Source organism: Eutrigla gurnardus (assembly GCF_963514095.1).
Source record: "Eutrigla gurnardus genome assembly, chromosome: 10".
Classification (NCBI taxonomy): Eukaryota; Metazoa; Chordata; class Actinopteri; order Perciformes; family Triglidae; genus Eutrigla; species Eutrigla gurnardus.
This window is the reverse complement of record NC_139924.1, coordinates 19,972,320-19,997,679: the sequence shown is the minus strand read 5'-3', so window position 1 is coordinate 19,997,679 and position 25,360 is coordinate 19,972,320. Positions and strand designations below refer to the sequence as shown.

The following is a 25,360-nucleotide window of genomic DNA, read 5'->3' as shown; positions in this document are numbered from 1 at the left end:
GCCACATGTGTGTGTGTGTGTGTGTCAAGATCTTCAAAGACACCATTAGATGTGTCACAAATCAATTTGTCTGCATTCTCCCCAAAACTCATTTCATCGCCACCGTCACCAGCAGAGCCCGCACGCCTTTCACAATCACTCACGTCTCTAGATCTTTTGCATTCGGAGCAGGGGTGCATTTTTCTTTGCTCGCTGGTGAAAAATGAATGTATGAAACAGACTGGCTATAGACAGAACGGAGACAATCTCTACACTGTGGGATGAGTCATATACTGTTTGCACAAGGGGTATAACAGTGAATTTATTCATGCTGAGGAAGCAGGAATATTTATTATTTATCAGTAACCATGTAGATGATCATGTGAAGAGACAGCTAATTGAAGTTGAATACAGGGTTTGTATTTAATACAATGCCAAAGTGACACATGCGTTATGCACTTTTGCAACAGAACGGTGGTTGCGTTCTTCATTCAATGAGACGTCGAGCGCACAAATACATTGTGGCTGCGGCTTTTTGAAATCCTGTGCCTGTGATTTCTTTAATGTACAGAGAATCACGGGAGTGTCATCCATGCCTCGCTCGACGTTGACAGTTATGGTTATTGTCGAACGGAGTGAGATAAAGAAAATGCACACGCGCTCAGAATAAAATCACAACAAGCTCCTAGAGCTTTAGGAAGAGCTCGGTTTTTCATTTTGTCTTTCTCCGCGGAGCTTAATTCATCAGAGGTATGACTTGCAGAAGTTCAGTGGAGCGGCACACATCAGGTAGGCTAAGTCAGCAAAATGTAGCGAGTGCTTAAAACATCTGCATATATGCTTTGCGGGGGGATACATATATATTACTATTTTCTTGCAAATATCCAGGTTTTCTCCCCCCCCCCCAAAGATCCTTTGAAGCGGTGAACCCCCGGAAAGACATTCGGTATTGTTTCCACCCAGGATCAACCTGAGCCACATCACACAGCGTCGCAGTCAAAGATGAATGGAATAAGGTGCAGCTGGGAAGAAAGGGCAAATGGCACACATCTACAACGGCCGCTAATTAGGATTCCTCTTAGAAGGCGAGACTCTTGTTTACAGATGTTGAGAGTGAGACAGTGGATAAAAAAAAGGTAAAAAAACAAGGATCAAACCCACTGTGTCTCTCGATCTTTATACATTAAAAGACATGATGCATGTTTACTCAACACCATGTCTTCTTCCCGTGTAAGCGATTGTACTGCAATGAAGCGATTTATCATACACCTCCGCTCCACTCGCCTGGCATGAGAAAAAGCTTGGAGAGATGAGTCTACGAGGCCCCTCCACTCCGCCTGTTGACGCCTTAGAACTTTTCATGCGGCAATTACTCGAGGTGGGTGGTTTAAGTTTCAGTGTACCAACCTAGCGTGTGCATTTCTTTGTGGTACTCTAGGCTAAGCATTGATGTGTGTACGTGCGTGCATTGGGTATTAAATCAGTACCTGTGAAGTTGTATGCACAGTGGGAAATTCCCCGGTGACCCGCAATGCTTGGAATGAAAGTTTCCCCTAATTATTGTTTATTTTTAAACTTGAATTAATTAAACCCGATTTGCCCACAGGTATGTTATAGCTCAGTTTGAAAAAATAAATAACTAAATAAAAAAATGAAAACACTGGAGAGCTCTCTGCATGATCTGCTACAAAGAGAGGCGCGTTCTGCAAGTGAAGTATATATCCATATGTGCTCTGCTCTCATTTGCTGCTCATATGTGTCCCCCCCACCACAAACACACACACACACACACACTTAGGAAGAATCACTCACATCTGACTAATGAGCTCATTAGCAAATCTTTCAGCACCTGAACGTTTGTTCCCCTTCATTGGTGAAACAGCGGGCTTGTGTGTGTGTGTGTGTGTGTGTGTGAAGTCTATTGATATGTATGTTTAAAGGACAACACACATCATAAAGGATCATAGAGAATACACCTAAACTAACTCCATATCGTGTGTATGCTCTAATGTGGGTTTTGTCTTTCTATCACGCATGGCTGTGCCATCATGCATGGATAGTAATCCTCTTATTAAGTTAACCATGACATTACTGTCATGTCTGAAACTATCGGTAGCCTACTCTTACTCCTACTCCCTTTTTTCCACACTGTCGTTATTGTAGAAGGCACTGAGAGGGAAAGGGGTAGGGATGGGTAAAAATATCGATTCAGCAATGCATTGCGATACTTTTCCCCGCAATTCAATATCGATTCAGCCATCTTCTGAATCGATTCAAGCCCCTGGCCAGTGGGGGCGCTGTGACCGACACCCTCGTGTGATTCGTGCTGTACGGACGGGGGCCGCACTAGACCAAACCATTACAATATGGCGACCGGAGTGAGTACAGCGTTCACACCGGCCACGGAAGCGCCGCGAATAGGCGCGTAGCGGAGCCCGCTTCCTTTCAGCGCCCTTGTTAAGCGATAGTGTAGTTCACACCAGACGCGGAGCGCTGCGAATAGGCGCGGCCGTCCCGCGCCGTGAAGCGATCGTTTCGGTGTCTGCTCTATTTTTTGCGCGTGCCGCGAGCGAACGCGTCAATTCTGGCAGGAAATCACACAAAGAAACACGAGACATTCCGGTCAATTTTCAAAATAAAAGCAATTTTCAAAATAAAGCCATTTTCAAAATGAAAGCAATTTTCAAAATAAAAGCAATTTTCAAAATAAAAGCAATTTTCAAAATAAAAGCAATTTTCAAAATAAATTCCCGCGATTGACAAATGCGATCATATTTGTGTATCTCAACTTGCACTAGGAAACAGGAAGAGAAAATACATTTAATAAATGTGAAGAGTAAATAAACAAATATGTGCATTTCAACGGTATATCTGCACTACTACTGTCTACTACCATAGCTTCCGCGGCCGGTGTGAACCCGTTACATTCACTGTAGTTCAGTGTTTAAGCAGTGTCCTGTTTTATCATGCTATGAGTTATACCACGGCTGTTCATAAGGCATGAAACTAAATAAATTATTTGAAAAAATGATCTGGTACTCTTACTTGTGTATTTCTACTTGATACTGAATCAATATCGAAGCATTTCAATCAATATCGAATCAAATCGATATTGAATCGAATCGTGACCCAACGAATCAAAATCGAATCAAATCGTAAGATTCTAAACAATACCCAGCCCTAGAAAGTGGTGTGGTTGGGCCTCTGAGAAGGCAACGGAGGTAGTCACAGAGTCATAACAGCGGCGAAACGGCCTCTTTGTGAGGATTCAACAAGCTCAGAACATCGATCCGAAGAAGATAGAAAGCCAGTAGTTGTGTGTGTGAGGCCGCCACTGTATGCAGCAACGTGTTGTATATGACCCTCAGCAACTTCGCTTTGCACGACGAGCAAAAGCTCATCTTCCCTTTGTTGTGTAGTGACTAGGGCTGAACACCTTACAGGTTTAAGAGTGCAGTGGAAACGGTTATGGAAACGGTTATGGAAAAACAGAGAGGTGTGAAAATGGGCTGCATGGCGACGTAGTGGTTAGACCTGTGGCCTCACAGCAAGAGGGTCAGCCTTCTGTGTGGATCTGTTATGTTCTGCCTGTGTTTAGCGCCGACCTGTCCGAGGTGTACCTGGCCTTCAGCTGAGATCGGCACCACCCCACTTAGAGATAATGGATTATTTCACAATGGTTTTACAATTTACATAAATTAATTAATGATACAAAAAAAAAACATTCGATACAGATAACTGGGGTCCTTCTTAGCCTCTAATGTGAACCATTGTGGGGTTATGTGCTCTTGAATAAACAAGTATCCTTTGGCGATTGTGCACTTGACAAGCCTGTAAAAAAAGAGGGTTTATTGTATTTGACAAGCTATATTGCATATTAAACTCTCTGTTCATTGGGTCGTAATTTAGATTTAACCTCAGGTAATCAACTATAGCTGCTTCACATTCTCATTTGCATGTTTATTGCCTGCCGAGATCCTCAGCACTGTATGGGGTGAATCAATAGTGCTTAAGCATGTTGCTCTCTGGGTGCTTACTTTAGAAAGAACACGCTACCAATTTAGCATTCCACAATAAAAGCAATGCTTTCTACATTGATGCAACAGATAGGGGAATGGGGAATGGATATTATGTCATTATTCACAACGTGTCATATGGGTTGTTAGTCATGTGATCCACATGAGTCAATAGTAACTTGACTCAGTTGTCATAGACTACTATTGTGAGCTATTTATGTCAGTGTGAAGCTAAGATCAACCACGCTCTTTCCCTGAACCTATCGAAGAGATTTTGTTGCCAGAATATTCACACAACCGTCTCTTTCGTCCTGCGAAGATGAACCAGACACAGTGCATGTAATGAGTGTATATTCACATGCCATGACACGTCCATCACACATGCTAGTAGGGTACGTAGAGCATCAGAGTCGGAAGCTGACCAAGCGGCATTATTGGACACATTGGTGTGGGAACTCGTTCAACTACTGTGTCACCAAATCCACTCACTCTTGAGGATAGCAACTTTAACAATTTCATCCCTAACTCGTCAAATACAGATGCTTGATAAGTGGCCCTTTGAAAATAAACTTCCAGATTCACAGGAAATGTACAGTTTCTGCCGTTACATGCATGCAGTCTCTTTTCAAAATAAACTTACAACATGACCTTTGTTAGTTTTTAGGTTTACTTACTCAACAGAAGTAAATGGTTAGGCATTAAGTACATATGTTATGTAACCAAAGTAGAGTTAAATAAATATGAGTTTCACATGCGACATGAACAACGGTCACCTGGTTGAAGGTCCAACCGATAGCTTCCTTTCGCCCAATGCAGACTTTCTCGCTAAGTACTACATCAGTTGCTCTGACTATCCGTTATGGATGCAGACGGGCTTACATTGAAGGTAGTTGAAGAAACTACCGAGCAAGAGGAAACCTTCAGCAAGGAGAAAGAACAAGGATGTTGATTGAGTTGAAAGGTGGTATGGTTTTCGCGGCCAAAGGGCCCAAAGCGACAATCACCACCATGACAAGGTTTGACATCACACTATCTCCATCATACACTCTCCCTTTCATTACTGCATCTGCATGCAGTGCATTCCGTCCCTCCAAAGCACAATATTTTTCACACACAATTCAATTTATCATGAAGGTATTACTGACAACCACTCTGTCATACAGCCACAATAGCAAAGCAATTACTGCTCATGCAAAACAAGATTCAGAGTGTGAAAAGGCTCCGCAATACGCTCAAGCAGCAGCAGCAGCAGCAGCAGCAGGCCATTAGCCTTTCATTCATGCAGAACAGCACAGAGTTGGAGGAAATGCACATTTTGATTGTGTCATACTATGACAGATGAAGTGATACGGTGAATAAAGGGGGAGGTGTTCTAATTCTTATTTGTGTATTTGCTGTCGGTGATGACGTTAGCACCAGAACCTATAGACGTGTGATGTAGGGTGTATGTGTTTGCATTTGGATGCATGTAGAGCGTGTGGAAAGTATGTGAATGACACCGGTGGAAACGGGTGTAAATGTGAATATGTAGGACATCAGTAATGAGTTTTCAGTCACTGCAGCACCAGCTACACTGTGATCTACTTCTACATCGCCACAGGAGCCTGCCTGCTTTCTGTATTATGTGTGTATATATATATATATATGTATATATATATATATATATATATATATATATATATATATATATATACACACATAATACATATAATTATTATATAATTTTACAATTGTACTCGCTAGCCACAGCTGGTTTGATGGTGCAGCAGAATGAGTAATTTGACAGGAACACACGTCCAGAAAAAAAAGAAAAAACACCCACAACCAACCAACCAATATGCACCCGATCAATCTTATCTGTGCTGCACACACACACACACACACACACACACACACACACACTTACAATGCTTATGCTTGTACAGTTGATTAGTGGTAACCTAGTTCAATATCCACCACATGTAGGTCACTATAATTTAGTGTGTGTAAGTGTGTGTGTGTGTGTGTGTGTGTGTGTGTGTGTGTGTGTGTGTGCGGGTGGGTGGGTGTGAGATGGGTAGGGCTGCAGCTATATATGAACCATCATTAATTTGCTGCTTGTAAATGTCCGTCAAAGCAGCCAAGATCAACCATCAATCAACATCAGCAGCCCACACGATGGTCACGATCTTGTGTCAATTCCTGTGTCAATTGTGCATTCAGCTCTTTGAAAAGAATGAACCTGCTCTTCAAAACAGGTGTGCTGAAGGCACAACATGATCCGGTAGTCAGATATGACAGCATCTCACACCAGAGATAGTTACAACTGCCACTGAGTGTAGCGCGCGCAGCCAAGTGGGGTTTTGCCAGATGGCCGGTGCACGATGTTTACGGATCAAAAAATCACCATTAGTTTATTTGAAGTAGCGGGCCAGCTGGATGTTGATTTATGTTGGCAAAAAGATATTAAAAGAACGAGAAATTTGATGTCGGGGAACCGGGGGAACCTGGTTTAAGTCGCGGCTAAATAATGAATGAGCTCTGGTTGGCCGTGGTTGGCTCTCTAGTTAAAACATGAGCAAGTGTGCTACCGCATGTAGCGCTCGCTCGATGCAGCGCATGACAGTTGCACAAAGTTCAGCGAGTTACAAGGCGTTTCATTTCCCGAGCAGTCCAGGTCCCCACGGTTGGAGTGTAGGCCGTCCACTCAAATTCTTTCTGCTGTATCCTGAGCCGGGGCCGAGGTTCACTCAGGCGGCAGCACTCAATTAAGATGTGATATCAAGGGGATTGATAAAAAACTTTGATGAATTGGTGAACTCCCCCGCTCCCCTTGCAGTGGCGAGCGCCAGCTAAGCAGGGCAGTGAAGAGATGAAAGGACCATTTCTACCCGAACCTTGGCGTGCATCGAAATATGAGCTATTATAATGAGACTGTCTAAAAATTAACTCCCAGGGCAGGATAAAGATGAAGAACTGTTCTCCTACTAGAATCAATTTGAGAGGAGAAGATTTCTGCCCCAAAACCGTGTTTTATTGTGATGTGAAGATAATAGACATTTTATCAGAGAGAGTGGTAAAATGTATGGGCCATATACTGTATATACTCAGGACTAGATATTTTCTTCAACACTACATGGTCAATCCATACACAGTGATGCAGGCACAACCACTGCGATCTCTTTTATTACATGATAAAAGGCCTCCATCACTCCAAGGATAGACTCCTTGGTGCTGCTGTCTGGGAGGCACCAACACTGCTTCAAGGCCAAAATGGAGAGCATGAGGGAGAGTTTCTTCCCTCAGGCCTCCTGAGCCAGTGACTTTCACCGTCCATAACTCATCACACATGTATTACTCAAAATTATATTTCATCCACCTGCCATTAACTGCATATGATATATGTGCGGTATGTATCTCACTCACGGTTATGCTGTTTAATAGCTTGCTTATTTTCTGTGTGTATTCTACATTGTGTAAGTTGTTTCAAAATGATTCCAGCCCACGTAGTACTGTGTATGTGACAAAGAAATATGAATTTATTTAATCCTATTGTCAGTTTTCAACGGGTGCCTTGTATTAAGGGTGTGTGGGGGGGGGGGGGGGGGGGGGGGGGGAGGTCAGTCACAACACCCAGCATGCAAACATCCACAGAAAAAGCCACTGCCTTGCCCTTCTTCTCGGCTCTCTGGTGGGCACTGCGGGAGACGCGCGAGAAGAACCCAAATACATACACGCTCCCACTCACAAACACAGCTTGCAGCTCAGAAATAGCCAAACTTTTCTCCGTTCCGTTTTGAGAAATATAAAGACAGAATCAATAAGCACACTCCTGGGCACACACAGAAACGCAATGGGCAAACACAATGACATCTTAGCTTGACAATACATCTGCCGCCTTAAATTTGCCCAGCACTAAAACCCTGAATAGGTTTGCAACAGCGTCTTGGTTGCGAGAGAATACTTTGATGGTAAAATACCAAACAACACTTGGACCACACCTATCCGTGTATGTTGAGGTGGATGATGGCGCCTGAAGGACCTACACATGCATCCATTAGAGTGTGCAAATGCACTTACTTGTGCACCCAGGCACGCTCAAAAGACCTGCAAGCCCACACGCATGCAGGCATTTGTATGACTTATGCATACAGACATCCGCTAATATGTCGTGTGTATGCACAGCAAACATGCATGGGGAGACGCCAACGATTAAATGCTAGAAATCCTGCTTGGCATATCTCTCCATCCAATCAATCAGGGTCACCGCGTGAACCCATGGCGAGAAAAACGCTGCTGCACAGATACAGTGCATATGATGTGTTGTGTGGAAAGAGATTAATCAGATTAGGGAGTTTGTCGTAGGGGCCAGTGCATCTGGCGCTAAGCTCTGCCTGCAGGCATGCACTGATCCCACAGTAGAAAATGCATAAGTAGGTTCTGTCTGCAACCTACCAGCTCTGTCATCAAAGTGGATAAGAGAAATCTTACGCATGAGTGTGCCCACTTATTGAATTCTTTTTGAAGAACCGGAATAGCGGGTGATGCAAGACCAGCTGACATGACGTCTGTTTTAATTTTTTTGTTTCTTATGAAACATAGATTGGGTGTCACGTTGCAAAGAACCAATTTATTATTATGTTCTGTTTAGAGCCAGATTTAGCCACACAAACAAAACTGCAAATACCATTGGGTGTCAGGTAGATGTGTGATGATGTAAGCCACGTATATTTGTTTTAAGTGATACATAATACACATGATCAGAGCTTTATGTGAATCCAAGCCATGGAGAGTTTCCCTGCGAAAGAAACCGGGGTGGCGGCCCACATGCCGTGCGTATCCCGCCAACAAACAAGCCTCAGCAGACACCAGACATTATGCTTTCCGGCGTGTTTGCTGTATATGTGTACGTGTTGGCTGATTGGTCCCCAGAGACTAAAAAAAAACAAAACTGTATATATCCTGAGCTCAGAGTATATACAGTCCTGAGCTGAGGGGTCCTAATTGGCGGGCTCATGCTGCTCGGCAGTGGGGCACTGGAGGCTGAAACCCAGCCTCAGAAGTGGTTTGCCATATGATTGATTATAATTATGGCCCTCTCTGCAAATCCTGGCTTTTCCTGGGTGGGCGAGCAAACACCCTGGCGGAAGGTAGATGAGGTGGTAAAGTACAATAATATACTGTGAGGGTGTCACAAACATAATCACACACACACACAGACACAGCAATAAACACAGAAAAACATTTGCACACACACGTGTCTTCTCCCAGCCCCGTCCTTGAACAGTGGATATGGGAGTTAGACACAAAAAGCAGTCAATTAAAGAGAAGCACCGGCTTCCTCTGGAGGAAGCAGGGAGGAGAAGGGAGACAAGAAGAGGACAACTGTAATGCAGGGAGGATGACGGTGAGGGATGAAAGGAAAGAGGGCCGGAAATGCACTCGTAAAAAAAAAGAAAAAAAAAGGCGTGTGTTACCAACATATCGTCACAAACGACATTGTGGGCTCTTTGTGAGGTGAAGTCTGAGAGAGCATTAGGGAGAAGTGTGAAGAAGAGCAAAAATGGCAGCTTCCACATGTGGAAAATGCATCGCCCGCAGCACACTGACATTTCCACCCACTCGGTTATCAATCTTTTTCTTCTCTCTCCCTCCTCGCGTCTCTCCACACTCCGCCTCTCATCACTCTCTCTTTGCCAAAATCACAGGACGCTGATTTCCTTTCAAGTGCCAGCGTGCGTGTCATAGACAAAACTGGCATCGTGTCTCTTTTGTTTTCCATAATGAAGTGGAACAAAGGTTAAGGGTACACATTCTGTCGTTAAAATGAAATTTGAAAAAAAATGCGAGGGCGTCTCAATTTCTCCATCGAGCAACCGCACCCGAGACACCTGGCACATTTTGGCAAAGGCTGTGCTGCTGCATTAAACAAGCCTCTCCTCACTCTCATGTAGCTAATGGGATTTTCTTCTGCGCTCCACTGTTTTTGACATTTTATCGCTGTACCGTTAAACCCTAATGCAACACCACACATGCACTTTATAGCTTTGAAAAGTATTAAAGCTGTCAACATGTTTTGTTGTCAGTTAAAAACAGACACGAGTGCACAAACCTGAACTTACTCCCGCCAACATCAGCCTGGAAAAAAACACAGTTTATTAAATCCTTAGCCGACAGTGCCGTCAGAAGCACGTGCGTGCACCAGGAAACACGTCCCTCAGGTTCTGCCTCTTTTGTCTCTGCTGTGATAGTGCGTCTTGTTCCTGTGTATCCTGTGATCGCTCCCTCTGTTTCTCCCCACAGCACACAAACACAACATTTTTCACACTGTCGCTGCACTCCATATGCTGGAATAAGCGGGGCCTCGGAGTTGCACATAAGTGAGGCGTGGGCGGAGCTGCGGATCTCGCACCATGTCAAATTGTTTTGAGACTCGTGGAATCAATAGACAAAGAAAAAAGGAGTTTGCTCAAACTATTTGTTTTTCTGTAGGAAGGAATGAAGAAGTTCTTCTGTTGCACCAAATGTTAAAACTCTTTAGTGTTACTGTCAAAGTCTTGTGTGGGCAAAACGTGGCACATTGGGTTTCTTCCACGGCGTGGCTCTTACATAATTAAAACGAGAGTTGTGACTTTGTGAAGGAAGCGTCGTGGTTCATAATCAAATGATTTCCATGAAACTCAAACGTGTTTTGAAGCATACAGCGTTGCCACAGCGACTGACATATTTCAGGACATGGTGAAAATTAAGTTAATTAGAGACATTTCTGACTGCAATTATTGTTCTTACACACCGGGAACTGTAGGGACAAGGCCGCACAACGTATTCTGCTTCTCAGAATAGTGCCGAGGTAATTGCACTCCATGTTTCAACTGCAATCGACCCCAGAAAAAGAGGTAAACCAGACAGAGGCACAAGTGTTGATCTAAATGAACTGACAAAAAAAATGATGATGATGATGTATAAAAACCTTGGCTTTTAAGCTCAATACACCAACCACCTGCCTTTTCCGGCTGTGCTACAAATTATTCACGGGTAAATTAATTGTTAATAAATCCATCATGCCCCGTGGTTAATATCAAGGTTTTGGATAACACGCCTGAACCGTGATTTGTCTCTGCCATTCGTTGCTGCTGACAGATTTCTTTGCAAATCCTCATTTGATGAATGGTGGCAAAAAAACAAAAAAAACACAAAAAAAACAGGTTTTCAGCAATAGGTGAGCACAAAAATAAATGATGTCAATACAGCGCATTCAATCAAAAATGACATTAAAGATGCCCCGCTGCTAATAATGATGGGAAGGGCTCATTATCATAATTAAAATGTGAATAGTCTTGAGAATGACCGTTTATTGCACCACAAGTCCTACCACTCTTCCATATGCTCATCCTTCTCATTAGTGTGCTCCCCGATGCTACCGTCAGGATCATCGCCGACGCCAGCGTCTTCCTGCGTTCTTTGCTCTGCCACATACACAGGCTTCAGATACGGGAACATATGGTGTTGACCCGCCAGAAAGAGCAGTGGAGAACAGACGGGGTCGTGGGTAGGTCTATCACATGTCCTCAAGGTAATAAGTATGACGTCTCCATCATTCTCAAGGAGTTTCTTCAATGTCTTGGGATGAGAAAAAAAAAATCTCTATACTTCCCATCAGAGGTCGCTCATCATAAATGCATGACAGAATGTATCTCGGGAGGAAGCCGTAAGAACTCCAGGAACTCCTTGGGCTGCATCTTCAATTTTTCATCTGTAAAAGTCTGTCTTTGTCATCCCGCCACGTGACATCATTTCCACTTCCTCATATGGAGCCCCTTCAGAACGTGTCTGAGAAATGACACAGATACGATGCAACGGGCCATAACTGCTACTGTGCGTCGAGGACAAAGAGCATGGGGAGGCTACCCGGGGGAAGCACTTTGCTCGCTCAGAAAGAAAGACCGAATCACAGACACTGCAAGCGTACGTCTGACAGTCCTGGAGAGAGGCGGCTCCGTTTGCAGCCAAAAAAGCATATGGACCACAAAGAGAAGCAGAATTATTGAAACTACTGACTTTAAAGACCAGGTTATCAAAAAGCCATACTCTCATTTTTTTGTGAGGCTGTGCCAGACTTAAGGTTTTAAGGACGGTTTAGTTTCTCCAAACTCGAACATCAAAACAAATCGAGGGGAGAGAAACGGCAGCGGAGACGAATTACAAGCCGGGTGCAAGTAGAAGTGGGACGTGCATCAAGCTGAGAGAACAGCAGGGTACTGCAGGGCTAGACAGAAAACGCTGACTAGCAGACAGCGGAGAATGCTTTTGTACATGACATGTATAGCTGATGGACAACTAATAGCGTTTCTCAAAGAAACTCAGGAGCAAATGCACCAAGCAGTGCTTCAAGGTAGCGCCTCATATATTCTGCATTATTTTCAAATACCCTGTCACTCAAGATTTATCATCTTATTTGCTCAAAAAACAACACTGTGGGGGGAATGTATGCCTGCACTTTAAGGCTAATCCACGAGGGATCGCCCCTTTGCACTCTAAAGTACAATTTGCAGTGTTGGGGTTATAGACGGAAAAGCTCTTCCTTTGCTTCCCTGCTGCTGAACTCACCATTCTTACGCTGCCACTGATAACCTCTAGAATGGTTCAGCCAAAAGCTCTGAATGTTTGGGCAAAAATAGAGAGATTTGCATGCTGTATTATTTCATCATGTTGGAAACACTCTCCACTCACAATGCAAATAGCACACCTTTGCTCTGATGTCACTTTGGCAGAGGTCTTGCTTGAGTCTGAATCTGAATAAAAATAGGGATGATTTGTGTCTAAGTCTTGGACAAGCCCCACTGCTTAGTATTCTAGAGTGACAGAGAGTCAGTAGACCTTTTTATTTCTGCAATAAAAATGCTTTGCCAATGAAATATGTATAATAGGTCAAGAAACAATTGTAGTTTACTGATAAGATTTACCTGTTTGCAGTATCGTAGAAAATGAAAGGTGACCCTTAATTTGAAAAATCAGGCAACGTTCTGCCTAATGTCAATTCATGGTAAAAATAAATAAATAAATACACTTTCAGCAGCATTATTAAATTAATTATAACAATCAGCCGTATTGGTAGGTATTAATTTTGTATCATTATGTTCAATCAGTCCTCCAAAAACCTCAAACAGGACAGGATTTATATATATATATATATATATATATATATATATATATATTATCCTAACATTTTTCCCCGGCATGCTAATGACGGTTCAAACAGGTTGAGTTAGAAAACATCTTTTTTTTAACCAGATATCACAGCTCACAACCTGCTCTACCGAATTGTTGATTATTCCGCTGCTACACCTCTAATTATCAGACTCGGTTTGCTTAGTGGAATAAGTAACTACAGTTTTGACGTCAAATCCTGCAAAAACATCAGTCTCTCATGTCTGTAGCCTCTGGTGGGTCTTCAAAAGGGAGATGGGTGAAGAATCAAGGTAATCTTCAAATGTTTGAAAGCAAATCCGAGGGTTGATGTACTAAAAAACATGGTGAGGGTTGCAAAATCATGTCTTGTGCTGACAAAAAAAAAAAAAAAGATAAAAAAGGAAAATCAATGCTCTGAAAGTGAGACGGACACAGCTCACTGAGGTGGAAGATGTATTTCTCACCCCACACACACATGAGGCAACTTCCTAAGGTCTGTCAATTTTTTAGAGAATATCATTTATTGTCTCATGCCAATATTGTAAGTCAAGCCAAAAAAATGGTAATGGAGCGGCGTGCCCCCTCTTTGATAATACAATATGGTAGAAAAAGATGATTGTGGTCTGCAGTTCTGTCAATGGGGTGTCTGCCAACCCTTTTTTGGTGTATTCTGCCACGGCTGATTGGATAACCACAGAGGCTTCTAATCCTTTTAACCCAGTCACTGTAGGCTTCTCACACAAACGTGCTAGTGAAACGCACACATGGACACAACAAAATGGACACATGTAGGAGTCCATGTAAGCCACAATGACATGAACAAAGACGAGCCTAAATACGAAAAACTCCACGTTTAAATTTTTAAAGGCATCACACAACCCACAGCGCCATCATTTCCTGTGTATGATTTATTTTTGGCAGTCTCAGTTGCAGCGATATAAAAAATTGAATAAAAATGCCCTCAAGAAATAAAACAGACATTGTTTTGGAGCAAAGACTCTGAACCGAGCCGTGGTTAAATAGGCTGAGCGCTTTCCTTCCTTTGTTTCCTTGCTGTTTGAAGACACAAAGAATGCTGTTACTGCCATCTCTCCAAGGAACTGCGTATTTGTACTTGGGCCACCTGTTCCTCATCTTTCGGGTACAATGTTTACTTCAGGCACACCACATTGCATGACGTCCTCCGGCAGTGTGAGGCAAAGCAATAAAATGCAAATTTCTTGCAAACTCCTGCATTTTAGAGGCTATAGCAATTAAGCAAATTGAAAACTTAACACGACTTAAATTAACTTTTCCGGCGTATGGATGCTTATGGTACACGTAAAACAGACAGCGCGGGTCAAAAAAATGTGGATTTGAAAGCTATGTATCCACTATGAGCCAGGTGATATTGAATGATAATGCTCATAAACAACAGACAATACAGGAAAAAAATGAATCATTTTAAAGATGGCAACGTATAAACTCTAACATTAGAAAATGGCTGTGGAAATGCATTGCAGCACCCACTTAGCAATGAATCTCAGCCATAAACGAGTTTACTGCACCTGCTGGAGAAAACTGCGGGTTTAATTATTTACAGTATAACGGAGATTACCTAGTCAAAACTCCCATAACGTTATTCATGCCGGGGCCTTAAATCTTTCTATACACATAGGTGTCTGCAATGTCAGTTTATATTTAAAATGTATCCATAATAAGAGTGAAATGATAGAGGTTCATTCTACAGACTAATCAAAGCAGCCGATTGGTCCAGACCAAGCCAAAGGACATCCTAATATGGTGTCATTATGACCTAATTCTCCTCTAGTGTGATTTCACATTTTTACGTTAGATGACAAAAGTAGAATCTATCGTGTTGTACCGATACGTGGCAGGAAGTGACATAAGGTTCCCTTTTATTACACATTTATTCCGCGGCAGGTGTGAAAACCTATACAGTTACCAACCACCACTTCATCCTGAAGGGTTTATTTGCTTTCTGCTCTTTCCCCGATGCGCTGCCAGACAGACGCCAGCAAATGCCACCCATTGTCCTCAGGTGATGAGACAGACTTTAACCACAAACAGCCTTTTAAGTGTGAGCGCACCACGGCGCTTTAGCTAATGCAGTTTAAGTGCTGAACATCAGGCGATAATGAATGACTGTAGTCAAGCCTGTGATGTACTCCCGAGTCAGTCAGATGGAGCTCTCATCAAGCCCAGAGGTGGCTGCTGACAAGGAGGCTGTGTTGAGGGTCAATGGTACATTAAAAAAAAAAGGGTAGAGGAAGGTTCATGAATGGGGGGCTAGCAGTAATCAATATCTGAACTACTCACCGGGGGACCTAATATAATTGGAGGTAATTGTGCACCATGCCGAGACACATATGAGATTCCAGCCAAATGAAAACAATGTCGTCGAGGATTTAATTTAATTTAATGGGAATAATAAACGGCAAATGAGACGAGCACGACCGACTTCTCATTCTCCTTCACTGCCTGGTAATGCTAATGCCAAAAAAGTCAAATTGAATGAGCCGTTTCAATTTAAAAAGTTTCATTTTAACTTTTTTTTTATGCCTCCGACACATTTATGCCACACAAATCAGAGGGGAACACAGAGCAAGTAGGCCACAGAGTCATCCAACCAATTCCTCAAATGCCAAATGCTCAAGAGAGAAACTCTAATTAATCTTCTACACCTTTACCACTGTGGCTTTTTTCATATCCCTTTCTCTTGAAATGGAAAGCAAAACTCAGTAGGATAATGCAGATCAAAACACGTTGCCATTAAGGCCACTTTGAAACAAATTTGAAGAGTTTTCCCCCGAGGTTGACTCAACATCACACTGGTATGAATACCAATGCAGAATATTATTATGCGTCTGAAAACCCACTTAGAACAACAATGCTGGATAGTAAATGTGTCTCAATTCAAAGCCATCTCAGGATGATTACGCTGATGTTTGAAAATAAAAAACACCTATCACTTCAAAGAGAGCTTCATCAACCTGAAACGAAATGAAAATGAAAATGCGCCAACTGCACTTTGAGACAATTGTTTCATGCATAATGTCATGCAAAATGTGTCGAATCACAAATAAAGATGTTTTTTTTGTTCAAAACAGGCACATTTTTGTTAACAAAAGTTGCCGCCATCCCCAGAACCTAACTGTTTTCCCCCTCGCTTGCTAATTGCTTCCATTGTAGATTTCACTGATGGGATCAATCAGTCTCATTTGAGCTTTTCTCATTTTATCCATTTAATTAACAATTCATTTAAAAATGTAATGTGGATATAATCAATTGTTGTCCTGATTTCTGTAGATAGACCCACTTCAAAAATACATCTAAAGCACATTTGGCAATTCCAATTTAAACTGCAGCCTTCACCACATCATGGAAACATAGCTTTTAAATACCACCCTACGCTACTTTTTGGCTACTTTGAAATAAAGCAGATAACACCTGACCATATGAAACTCAGAGAAACCTTGGTAATAAGTAGCAATGGTAGATTGTTTTTCAGTTTTGAGCCAAGAAATCATAATAGGCAGATTACTTCTACATTGCTGTTCTTATCAAAGCTCTCTTCTTGCTGCAGCCATTAGCTGCAAGACATCTAGAATACATTAGACAGTTTTAAAGTAAGGTCTTGCTCATAAGTGATTCACTAGTAGTTTGACTCTTATTGACCCACACAGGTTGCCTGCTCTTCACACTTGGTAAATCCATTATACCACAAGGTTACACCTTGAAACATGGAGGTCTATTGAGATGCACAGGTTTTATTCCCTTGAACAAATTAACATTTTAACAGAAAGTTTTGAATATCTCTGAAGTAGTTCACAAATAAAGGAGATACTACTGTGCATGCCGATGCTTTTTTCTGTGCATCTCTATAGGCCTTCATTTTTTCTTCAAGGTGTTACCCATCCTTTAAGACTGTTCTTAATTGCAGTATTTCTGTGCTATAATGGATTCACTAAGTGTGAAGAGGGGGCAAGTTTAGAATAGGCTGTGGGTTAATATGTGTCAAACTGCTAGTGAATTAGTTAGGAGAACGTCCTCACTTTAGAAGGAGGAACATATTCTGAGTTAGAAAGCCTTGAGTTATGTTGACACTATTAACACTTGTAATTTATTTTTTTATATGGAGGGATAGCCAGTATTCATTTAGTGCCATTAAGGGAGAATTATTATTCTTGTGGTAATACCAAAGCAAAGCATATTATATTCATTTAGAAATACTAACTTTTTAAAACAAACTACCATTCAGGAAAGGAAAGGTACCACTACATTACGAGCATTTAAATAATACAGACGGCCTCGGCTAACATGGCGCTTGTAATAACTGTTTGTAAGCAGAGCAGGTTAAAACTGCTGACCATCTTGTGTTTGAGACCTTGACCTCTCAAGCACAGTAATTGAGATGTGTGTAAACACAGTATCTGTTTTTGGCTGCAGGTTTGCCAAAGTGGGCGCCTTCATCCAGCGATGACATCGCCACCACTCTCAAACCACACATTTATCACCACAGCGTGAGGCCATCTTGCACAGTATGTGCTAGTGGGTCAGCAAGCAGACTTTTGCTGATCTTGGAAACGATGTGAGGTAAACAATGAGTGTGCTCGTCCGGGAGTTATACTTACTGCAGGCCTCTAATCTGCTTTAAAGCCATGTGGATTTACAGCTGCAGCGACGGGAGTCATCCTGGCTAAAACCCACATGTTCAGCTTTAATTTGAAGTCATCCTCACTCGCTGATTTAACCTGCTTCCATCATTCCAGCTGAGCTGAGCTCAACAGTGGTGCTTGTGGCAATTTTTCTTTTAGATTTTTACGTAACAGCTAAATGCTGCAAACTGGTTGGTTAACAGTACAGCTAGTGAAGCCCTTTGTAAACGAGCTTTAGTGATTTTGTCATTAATCATGATGGCACGCAAGTTATCATGCTAAAACTCTGAAAGATGGCAGCTCCATTACAATGACAAATCCTAGCTGAGCTGAAGATGCAATCACACAGTAAAGTGGGGACCATGTACACAAAGTGTTGCTATATACCAGACAGCAGCAAAGTATGTTAGTTGAAACAGTCCAACAAGTCACGTTAGTCGTGACTCGTCACACACCTGAGTTTTTTCGGTCAACCTCACTTTTTCCCCTGAACCTTTCTAAGTGGTATTGTTGTTGTTTATTTTGGAAAAAAAAAAAAAACTATTCATGTAATAAATGGAAACTGACAAGCTGTCCAAAACTGCCACTAGAGGGCCACTGAGCAAGCATCGGTATTTGGGAATGAGAATGCGTTGCTACTGCAGCTCCTTGAAATACTCTGAGGTTTTTCTGAGAGCAATAAGAATACTCTTCCGCTCCACGTCTACTGCCATTGCCTATAGGTATGCAAGAAACTGCTGAGTATCTTAAATATGCACTTAAAGACAGTCTGGCCAGCCCAACAAAAGCCTAGGTAAAGGGGGAAATGGAGTGGAATTGCTTCTCTGGGAGAAGCACGGCATTGTATAAAAAATCAGGTCTGGTTTTCTTGGGTGAGTAATTCAGAACAGCACGTTGAAAATGCATAATGAAGAGCTCCAAAGTGTCCCGGTAGGTTTTGTGATGACAAACCAGCAAACATCAAACTACGGGCCGAAGCACATCTGGCAGGGGACGCCTTTGAAAAGAGGCCCAGAGAGCACAACCGATCTGTAATGGACTGCGTGCTTCAGACAAGAAGCGTCAGAACTCTGTTCATCTGCGACGTCAAAGGACTTCACAGTCTCTGCCGGGGCCATTATTCAGATCCTACTGACCAAGATGAAAGCCTCTGGAACTTGTGATTACTCAGAGCCACTCCAAAAGCCTTCACAAAACTTTGTAGAATTGGCAAAATATCAACCAAACCCCCCTCACCTCTGCTCCGGGCCCATGCCAAAATGGGGACAAGACGATAATGACCCAACTGGCAGCCACTCAGCTCTCCCACTGTAGCATCATGAGTGAAAATGAAATTGATTTGAAAATCCTACGCCGGCCCAGGCTGGAACAGAAGGGATTATTGTGCTGATTGTACTAATACTGTGTCCCTGCCCTCCTCCCTCCATCCCACTCTAATTCTACCCATCATCCTCTTCTCTCTTCCCCTCTGATTGTCTCTCTCTCTCTTTTAGTAAGGGCTCTTCAGCCATCATTCTTCGTTTTTTTCCCAATTTTTATCATCCTCATAAACTCCCCCCTTCTCCCCCACGTTTTCCCCTCGTCTGACCCGTTCAGTTTGGTCTGTGAATCAGGTTAAGACAGCACAGCTGGACAATTCAATGCTGGCAGAGAGAAAGAGAAAAAGAAGGGGGGGGGGGGGAGCGATGAAGAGACAGAGGGAGTGAGAAATGCCTAGGGAGGATCTAAACTGTGAAAAAAAAAGAAGAAAAAGGCAGCACTCCAATGTGAGGAGCTGTAGAGAGAAATATAGAGCCCCCCTGGGGTCTGGACATCTCAAATTATGTTGCACTGTTGCCCTCTGCCCGGAAATTCAGAAATTGATCTGTTTTGTCCTCTGTTTCCCTCCCTCCACTTGGAATACAGCCTGGTCTCTATTGCCCACAATATCACCTTACCTAATCTTTGTATGGAGTGTGAAAATGAATATATGCACTGCGTTTCCATCATAACTTAATGTGACAGCAAGGATCGGTGATTGCAGATCAGTTTGGTGGAATGGTGGCAAGCAGTAAACACACTGGATGGTGAGCCCATGTAGAGTGTGTGTCTCCAATTTTTAATGAAAGTTTTATCCACAATACTTTATCAACGCAGTGCAGGTTGCAGCCTCACGCACCCAGGTATACAAAGGATCAGAATAATCTGTTATTGTACCAGGTGGTAGCTCCAGCTGTCACCTTAATCAAACTGTCTTTGTAAAAATAAAATAATAATAAAAAGTTGTTTCTGCCTCTTCATCATCCCATTGACAGCCCATGTTTAAAAAATAAAATAAAAAAAGTTTCTTGCATTTTTAACCGCTACTGCAAAACCTCTCCCCCAGGTGAGTCCATGACTTGCCAAAAGTAAGTTTAGTTTACGAAAGTCAGCTTGCTGCAAACACTGTTCTACTCCTATTCTATTTCTGTGTTGTTCAGAGCAGTAAGTCAACATGCCCATCCGCCACCTTGATTTTGACCTGGGTCTTGTAGATGTTAACCCTGCAAACACTCTTAACTATTTAAGGTCAATGCCTAACCTCAACCATCTCGCCAGAGCAAATCAAGGGTTACTGTCTAGAGGCGACAGCTCGTCACATACCACTTTATATCGATAAAATATTGATATATTATCCAGCCCTTACTCTCACTATGAAGGGCGAGGTTCTCCCTTGCCCCCCTGCTGAATGTTGTTGTTCTACTAGCTCCAGGCAGTTACTGCATGATTTCAATAAGTGTGCTGTAGGATTGGTACGTGGTGCACCGTGGAAGTAAATGATCAGCCTCTTTCACAGCGGGGTGCGCTGGAACTGTCTGCTAATTTCCGATATCCCGTTTCCAAGTGCAGCCGTTTGGAGTATGGCTGACGCACACCGCAGCACTCAAAAGATGCATCAGCCATCGGAGTTCAATAGTTGAGGTTTTAATAATGCAAATCAAAAATAGCTGTATTCTCGCACGTCGGATCGTGTCGGAACTTGAATTAGACCAACATCGTGTCTTATGTGGCGTCGGAGCCTCTAGCAGACTTCACATAATATCTGGCTGACTCCGACTCTAATTAAAGGCAGAGTTCTGGGGTACATTTTGATGAAGATCCTCTGGGGCTCGGCACAAGTGCAGCATCATCTTCCCTGAAAGTAACAAGCCAGGCGAAGTGTATTGTCAAAGTGCAGATAATTGACCCAGAGGAGAGCAATCACAGAGACTGTCATTAATGCTTTAATAAGCAATTGTCAATTATCCGTTATTCGCCTGACATTGCAACCTTACCCCTAAAGGCAATGGCATTGTGAGGGACACACACACACACACAAATACAAAAAAAGCAATTAAAAAGTAAACTATTGTGACTCAGAAATGGCTTGAAGAAATGTGGGGGAACTTTTCTTGTTTTTCTCCTCAGATTCATATTGTGAAGGAGAATTTGATTTCACTTGTTGGCGTCATCCTTGTAAAAAAAAGAAGAAAAAAAAGGATAAAAAAACATGAAAGGGGGTTCGGAAATATGGGGTGTTTTTCAGTGACCTAAATCTCATAGGTCTGAAACACGATGGCTCGGATACAGATCTAGATTTAATATGCCAGGGCTTATGTTCACGCTTTCCAGGGGCAAACGACACTTTGAGATAAAAATTCAAAATTCAAATAAAAAATCCTCCCTTCAGAGCGAGAAGACAGCTTGAGGGCCAAATGTAAAGCCCTGATAGTCAGTAATCTTTTGAACTCAACGCAGCCACTGGATCATTAAAATGGAGAACTTGATGCAGCACGCTGGTTACTTCTGAGAAAAGCCTGTTACACAAGACCAGTACGGCGGGAACTATATTACAAAACCTTACCACCGATGTACTTGCAGGGTGTTGTTGGAGCACATCTGATGACCCCTGGTTCACGCTGTGTTGCACATGCTGCTGCGACTACGTTTGTCTGAGCCAGTCCAACATAGTGACCGTCTTCGGAAGAATAATCTCTTTCAGATTAACCCCTTGATGACAGTCTTAGGCGAACGAGTTCAAAGGTTTAGAGTGGCTAAATCTTTATATCCTACACGAACTGGAAAGAGAACATGCAACCACAGCATGTCTTGTTAGACTATTCGAATTCTCGGCTGCTCCCTGAGATTTGTCAGCGATCTTTCACAGGATTTAGTTTGTGTTCACTTTTGATGAGGGGAAATGAGATCGTGCGAACAAAGCATTATGTCAGAACGAAAGAAGCGGGCTGGGGTGATCAAATATGCTAATTGAGCTTGATCTACGGAGTATTTACACTGTGACCTCATTGCTTTTAAATGTGTTTTTTGTTTAAGTGAAAAGTATGATATATTCGACAGTATATGTATGCACCTTTTCAGATTTCACAGCGAGCCACACTGAAAATCTGGAAGTGTTAAGCATACAGAGAACAGACTTAGTTTGTTTATGTATTCATCACTATACAGTCCTAGAGCTCTGGTAAAAAAAAATAAATTGAGTTTCTCATTTCAGCAGCGAGGCCTGCCGCTGTGTGTTCTGTCACAGTGGCTGTTTGGCCCCCCATGCCGTTTCTCTACTCATGCATCTCTCCCGTCGTGCAATGAATGTCAAAACCGCGGCCGCGGGCTCCACTAAAGGAGCACGGGCCTTATTACGCCCCCCGGGTCACCAATAACCCCTCAGCCTTCACAAAACTCAGCTTATGGAATCAGAAACACTGTGTAGCTCGACAAATTACTAGCCGACGGCCTCCCAACTCTGCTCAAAGTTCTTGCGATTTAGGCCTAATGTTTTTTTTTTTTTCATTCTCGGTTGTTTGTTTCTCCTCTTCCCTCCACCTCCCATATCTAATTAGTCAGGTGGAAACTGGGTGTGAAAAATGGTTGTTCTTTTCAATGAAGCCACGGGGGTCCGGGTTGCAGTTTATCGTTGCTCGACTGACAATAAATAAAACTGATCAATAATGCCAAAGAGATACATTATAAACATTGCATTAATTATGATGCTCCCCCCAGAGTGATTACTGCAGATAATTATCCTCGCATCGTTTATCAGAGATAATGGTCAAATAGCCGGCTGAGGATGCTAGCGACTTCTTGGAAAGGGGAATCTAATTTGGCTCTGGCTAAGTGCAAAGCCTGCCATCGCCTCTAAAAGGAGAGCGACTGGGTGACTAAACAGCTGAATATAGCAAAGACGCACTCAATTGGATTCTGGAGGAGTGAAACAAATAGCTGTGACCCCTTGTGAGTTCAACAGTGACTGAGTCAATTGACTAATTTGATCTGCAGGTACCTGAATGGATGACACCTGGTTGCAAGAAGGAATCCATTACAGGGATTTATTCCTCCCGCATGTGTGTGTGTGTGTGTGTGTGTGTGTGCGTGCGGTTGGGGGTGTGCAGCTGCATAAGCAAATGGTGAGGGAACATGCATTTTTTGTCTGCAGGCTGCAGCCTGTGTTAAAGGTATCCCATAAATTGCATTCTGTATCCTCACACTCATTAGGGAGCTCTGGGTGGCTGGCTACTGTAAATAAAACGTGGATGTGGGGGAGAAGACATGGAGAAGGAGTGAGGGGGGGGGGGGGGGAGAGAGAGAGAGAGAGGGGAATCAATGTGATTGAGTGTTTGGTGTGCAGCCTATTATACCACTGGACTGCGCGACAGTGAATCCCAATAATGTGAAAGAGGGGGGAGAGGGAGAAGACAGGGGAGGGAGGCAAAGCGCCTTGTTTACAAAAACCAACCAAATCTAAATCCCCTTGCATTAAAAGCCTGCCACGAACACATGGCTCGGATCACGTGGTCGTCGACAACTGCCCAGCAGCATGACAGAGCCGGGGAGCTGACAGCTTGCATTGTCTATGAAGTGATTAAGTGGGATGCGAGGTTATGACAGAGGAAACAAAAAAATACAATAAAATAAACTCCACCTAGCTGGACTTGGACGCCGAGCGTCTCATCTGTGTCGAGAAGCGTTACAATCGCCGTCTTTCCCCTTAATTTCCCCACTCGCGATAACAAAAAAAAAGCCCCCCCGGACGACGTGACGCACTTGGCTTTTATCGGGCTGATCGTGGATGAAGTGGGGAGACCGGGGAGTCTGAGTGACCGCGCCGCGCGTCGTGTCAGAGAAGGCGTCTAAGCTCGTGTAAATCCCACCCGGCACGAAATTACCGAGCACCGAAAGCCCCGTGGCGACGACACGGGATGTTAATGCATGTTATATAAATATTACATTCTTATCACAACTCACTGAGATGAAAAAGTTGACAACCTTGAGCAAAGCAAGACTCATCCTTGCTCACTTTTAATCTTGTAGAAAATGAAATTGGCCGCAAAACAACAACAAAAATGCATAACTCAACAAATAAACGCAGCCCGCCAAACGCACTGCGATGCAGCCGCGTAACCGCGGGGAGGATGCTGCTGTGCATCCGGAGGGGAGTCGGGAGAGGAGAGGATGAGGAAAGTTGGTGCGTCGCACTCTTACCTTATGATCGCCGTGTCGCCCTGGCGGATGGTGATGTTGTCGGTGGCCCGCTGCATATCCACACTCCGGACAGGGAATCCTGTGGGGATAAGACATAGCAGTCTGAAAAAAGAAGCCTGCAACTGCCTCCAACACGATTTGCGTCCGACTTGCATTTTGGTGCACAGACGCGCGCTTTTCCAGAGCTATAGATCCACGGGTGGAGAAAAAAAAAGGAGGGGAAGGGGGAAAGCAATAGTTGTCCAGACTTCTCGCAAGATCGCGGGGATGTCCTTAGGTCCAAAGCAGCGCGGAAGGGATAGGTAGGTGAACGGGATCCCTTAAAATACTTTGTTTTGGGGGGGTGGGGGGCGAAAACGCGCGGTGTTGCGCGGGTGCTCTGTAGTCCACTGGTGCGTAATGATCTCTGCGTAAAGGGACGGCGCTGCCAGCGAACTGCGATGTAGAGAGGCAGGGTTCTGTTCAGAGTCTGAGAAAATCACACCCCGCCAACACCACCAGCACCCCACCCCCTCCCCTCTCTCTCTCTCTCTCTCCCTCCCTCAAATTATCCAGCCGTCTGACTGTGATTCTCCCCTTATTGGTTGTCAGGACAACAGCACCACCTGAGGTCCCTTTCAGTAAGACACAACAGAGTGAAGAATCGGTGAGGCATTGTAAAAGAAGGGATTCTGAAGAGCAGTAATATTGTGCTCTTGAAACAAGTCCCAAAAAGGAGACAACAGAAGTAGCCCAGGGAAATAATAACAGGAGGAACCAACGATCCTGACCAGGTTACTCAGGTGACGATCTATACGCGGCTATGCTCTTATCTCCCTGAAGGGGAAGTCATGCCTCACACTATCATTAGTCTTCAAACAAACTATGCTCTAAAGGTTTGCAGAGCAGGGGCTCCCGATGCCTTCTCACAACCAGCGGATTTGCACCGGACCATGAACCCTCCAGCGGATACGACTCTCTGTAGTTAATTGTGATTTAGTGGGATAAATTACACAAGTTAAATGTGCTTTTAGGTAGCAAGCACTTCAAAAACAGCTTTTTCTTTCT

General features: G+C 43.3%; 1 protein-coding gene across 2 annotated transcripts in view; it reads right to left on the bottom strand.

The window, feature by feature from the left end:
• Window positions 1-24,542, bottom strand: part of lsamp (limbic system associated membrane protein) — a 170,396-nt gene extending 145,854 nt beyond the window's left edge. The window contains exon 1 of one of the 2 annotated variants that reach the window (XM_084018834.1): window positions 24,314-24,542. In XM_084018834.1, the coding sequence (XP_083874960.1) occupies window positions 24,314-24,468 (155 nt within the window). In that variant the 5' untranslated portion in view covers window positions 24,469-24,542. The remainder of the gene's footprint in view (window positions 1-24,313) is intronic. The other variant, XM_084018833.1, reaches the window with a different exon arrangement.
• Between the last annotated feature and the right edge of the window lie 818 nt (window positions 24,543-25,360).